This window comes from Pavona decussata, unplaced genomic scaffold, assembly GCF_977016875.1.
Source record: "Pavona decussata unplaced genomic scaffold, jaPavDecu1.1 SCAFFOLD_48, whole genome shotgun sequence".
In the NCBI taxonomy this organism is placed as follows: domain Eukaryota; kingdom Metazoa; phylum Cnidaria; class Anthozoa; order Scleractinia; family Agariciidae; genus Pavona; species Pavona decussata.
In genome coordinates, this window is record NW_028145470.1 from 5,890,954 (window position 1) to 5,895,000 (window position 4,047).

A 4,047-nucleotide genomic window follows, 5' to 3' on the forward strand; every position below is an offset into this window, starting at 1 on the left:
GCTCCACGACTGTTTCATTGACAAAGTTTTTGTTTCCTGACAATCTTACCCAGCCTAAGCAAAGTGGAGAGAGTAGGGGGGAGGGGAGAGTATGAGGAAAGAAGTAGCTCTATCGGTCGGTATTCGCTCTCCAACTAAAGCAAATGAATCGGAAGCTCCTCGGGAACTTTCGTGCATGCGTCGATTTGATTTACCAATCGGAAACTATTCGCGCAAACACGTTCGAGACGACTTTCAGAGTCAAAAGGCACGATAAGAATCGGAAGTCCGCCAGGGTACTTTCGGGGCAACGTTCCGCGTGCGTGGCAAAAGGCATTCGGAAACTCTTCGGGGACGTTCACGACAAAGCTTGTCGTGCATGCTTGAGCTTTTTATGATTGAACAATTGGTTGGGTGATTTCATGGAAAAGTCGGCCGGAGTGCTTGTGATAACTAGACGACAATCGAAAAAGGTCACGAGACTTTTCATGAGAACGTTTAGGGCACTCGTGTTATATCATGACTCGGATGGTTACAAGAAACAAACGGGTAATTGCTCGCCTAATGGAGAACGGAACTAAAATAATAGGCCTGAAACCAGTCTTCTGTTAAGCACAAGATTTGCAGGCTTCACACTTAGCCCTTCATTTCCTCCCTTCCCTTTTTCGACAACAACAAAATCTGAAGGGCACTTGCCCCTTCAACTCAACAATAAGCGCTCATTTCCCTTCATATCCACTTTGTTATCTTTTGATTCGATCTTTGCATCATCTCAGTGGCAGAACCCAGCATACTCGTAAATCTTCGCCACACCTTGATCTTCAAATCTTTGTGTATCTTATTCTTCGATTTCTAAAGTCTGGCCCACTTGTTAATCTTCGCGACACCTTCGGTCTTTAGGCGGAACTGAATCGAAGGCCCAGTTGGGTATTTTCCCCAGTAAGTGCTGCCGGTGGAAGCCCGCCGTCGGTATCTGTATCGTCGTCGTTTCGTAAACTCGACAGATCTTCGGCCTTCAGTCGGACCTAATTTCCGATTGGCTATTTACCCAGGAGGAGGAGTGTTGTCGGTGGATGTTTCTTCAATTTATGCAATAGCACCGTTAGTCGGCCTTGCGTCTTAGCGCGCTTCTTTCGTAAATCTTCGTGCATCGTCGGCCAGCAGTCGGAAATGGCCCGTGATTGGTTATTTGCTCAGAAAAAAACTCGGGTGCTTCCGATGCATGCTGTTGCAATTTTCAACGGTAGCACCACCGTTGGTCTTCGTAACCCGACGCAGGTGCTTCGTAAATCTCCGCATTATGTTCTCTTTGTTCATTTACCCAGGAAGGACTCAAGCGCCGCCGTTGTTCGCTGGACCGAGTTGATGTTTCGACGAATGCGGTCGCTAACACTGGAAGTTGTCTTTGAGGAAAAGGACTGAATTTTCACGTCGCTGTTGAAAGTAAACAAAAAAGAATTACCCATTAAATAAGCCATCGATTTGGTTATGATGATGAAAGAAATCGTTAGTATAGTGAATTCACGACTCTTGTGTGATATCCTTTCATTCGTGAAGGCCCAAGTTCGAATCACATAAGAGTTATTTACGCATGCTGATTTGGTAGAATTCATACGAGGGTGGAACTTCTATCCACGGACATGTTCGTCTCGGTTAAACTATACAGACTGTCCCAGAATCTAGGGGTGCCAGGCATCATGTATTTTTCAGAGATTCATATAATAAAGCCCCCCCCCCCCCCCCCCAAAAAAAAAAAAAAAAAAACAATGCATAACAATGTATGCCATTTTTCCCTTACCATCAATCAAGTACCTCGTGCTAGAATCTGCTTTGTTTCTCGGGCCTTCCCGAGATGCGCAGAACGTATGCGCAGTAACAAAAGTAGGCACCGTCCTTATAACTCTATAAATGACAGGCAACCAAAAACAAATCGAAACAAAAATCTCATGCGCCCTGTGGCATTCGAACTTACGGCTTCCTTAAAGACAGGATATCACATAAACTGTCGGGAATCCACTCCACTAACAAGACTACGTGACAATTTTCTGAAAATATTTTCTTCATTATAGTAAAAGTTACCGCTAAAATCTGGCAAATCCGAAGGTACGTAAACCAGAAGGAAATAAAGAAAACACACAGGGCCACTTATTTAAACAGTCTAACTAAGGCCGCGGCTTAAGACAATCAGTGGGCCTCCAAATCTGTTTATAAGTGGTTTATTTTAAGTAGATAAGTAGTTTTCTAGTCTGGGATGCAAGCCTTTTTGTTACCGTCAGTAGCACTGAGACAATGTTTAGATATGACTGTCGGCAAAAATGAAAATGGCTTAGATCGTGGTTTTGTTAAACACCGTCCAAACTGTCTTTTAATATCTGACCCCCAGAGTTTGTCCCAACGGACATACATTGTAGGGTTGCAGTGATGCGACCCTAGAAACCTAGAGCCAGACAGTCAAAACTGACTCGCCCAGAATGATGATACAGATTGTAATGACCTAACCCTGACTGGCGTTTCTAGCCGTTTGTACCTTATATAATTCAGAATTTGACACATTTTAGTCAATGAACCTTTTTAGCATCAATTTTGAATGTTGAACTAAAAGGGAAAGAATAGACATATTATCAAGCAAGCAAGGAATCGGTTCTCAGCTGGCAACTTCACTTACTTCAAAAACGTTGCACTTTTATCTGTGTTCAATGCTTCCTCTGCTGCTAACTTTGCGTCTTCCTCCTAAAAGTTATAAAAGAAAATGTTTGTCCAGTCACTTTGGAGTGAGAAAATGAAAAATACTTAAAAACGTTTTTACACAATAGAATAGACATCAACTGATTGTCTTGCAGGATATTTTAGCTTGTGATTTTACATTAGTTTGACTTTTTCCTGTTCCCTTGAAATAGTTATTGCGTTCGACGTAGGATCTTGGGACCCGTATTTGGCATCCCCCGCAGATTTTACAGGGGCTGATGACGTCATCACCAACTTGGCAAAGGAGAGAGAGCCTGGAATCGAGATCATTGAACGCACTCCCTAAATCTTTGATTATTACAAGTTCTTAATAATTACTTATTCTTTAGTTATTTGTTATTGTAGTTAACAGAGAAGAGCCAACTGGTGGAACTGTTAAATATGCCATCATCATCACCATCAAGTGACTTGCATTGCTTTATTTTGAGGCGTTGATTTATGCACATTTGCAACAAAGTCCACACACATAAATACATGCTCCCAAAAATTGTGAATTAAGTCCAATCCCAACCCTTTCAATAACCCTCACGCCCTTCCAAATATTAGCCTATGGACTGTTAGGGTTAGCTTTTTGAAGCTAATTAAGCTTTTATGCTTCAAGCTGTTTCTAGGACTTGTTTTCAAGGACAGGGACTTACAATGTATACCCCAAAAATGAGCTCAAAGCTAAGTAATTTTACAGTACAAGCCTGGTTGTTCAAAAGGCGATTAACGATAAACCACGATTAAAAGTTACCGGTAAGCGAGATTTTCATCTTGCTAGTTAAAACTGTTCTTAAGGACTAGTTTTAAAATAACACTAAAGAAAGTCTACGTCAAAACTGAGAGACAATTTTTTTACGAATCTTTATTGATTAGTAATATTATTGGGCTTGAATCAAAGTCCACGCTAACCTTGGATTAGCTTTTAAAATGGGCCTCGAGTATCTTTGTGCAAGCTGATGGAGACGGGATGAGTCATCCCAAGACCAGATGAATCATGCAACTTGAGTAAACAGGGGTTCTATAACATGTATGCTATATCAGGCATAATAATAATTATTACCAAAATGTTGCAGGTTGTTCTATTTGTAGTGAAGACATTCTTTACCTTGTATCAGATTACCGGTAATAAGGAGGTTAGCTTCTAAAGAAACTGAGGTCTTGCAAGAGTGGAGGAGTGGAATTAATTTACAGTGTGTTACATTGATTTAGAATATGCAGGCACTGATTTACCTTGTATCGCTTGACATTTTTTCCTCTCTGTTCATCCCTCCATCTAAGAAAGACATCCAAAGAGTAAAGGTTAGAACAGCTGTATGCAACTATCAACTACTTTGTTAC

General features: G+C 41.3%; 1 protein-coding gene across 1 annotated transcript in view; it reads right to left on the reverse strand.

The window, feature by feature from the left end:
• Positions 1 to 1,153: 1,153 nt before the first annotated feature.
• LOC146481994 (pre-mRNA-splicing factor CWC25 homolog) overlaps positions 1,154 to 4,047 on the reverse strand; it is a 10,077-nt gene continuing 7,183 nt past the window's right edge. The window contains exons 8-10 of the mRNA XM_085108049.1: positions 3,940 to 3,982; positions 2,645 to 2,709; positions 1,154 to 1,413 (exon numbers count right to left, since the gene is read on the reverse strand). Of these exons, the coding sequence (XP_084964175.1) occupies positions 1,293 to 1,413; positions 2,645 to 2,709; positions 3,940 to 3,982 (229 nt within the window). The 3' untranslated portion in view covers positions 1,154 to 1,292. The remainder of the gene's footprint in view (positions 1,414 to 2,644; positions 2,710 to 3,939; positions 3,983 to 4,047) is intronic.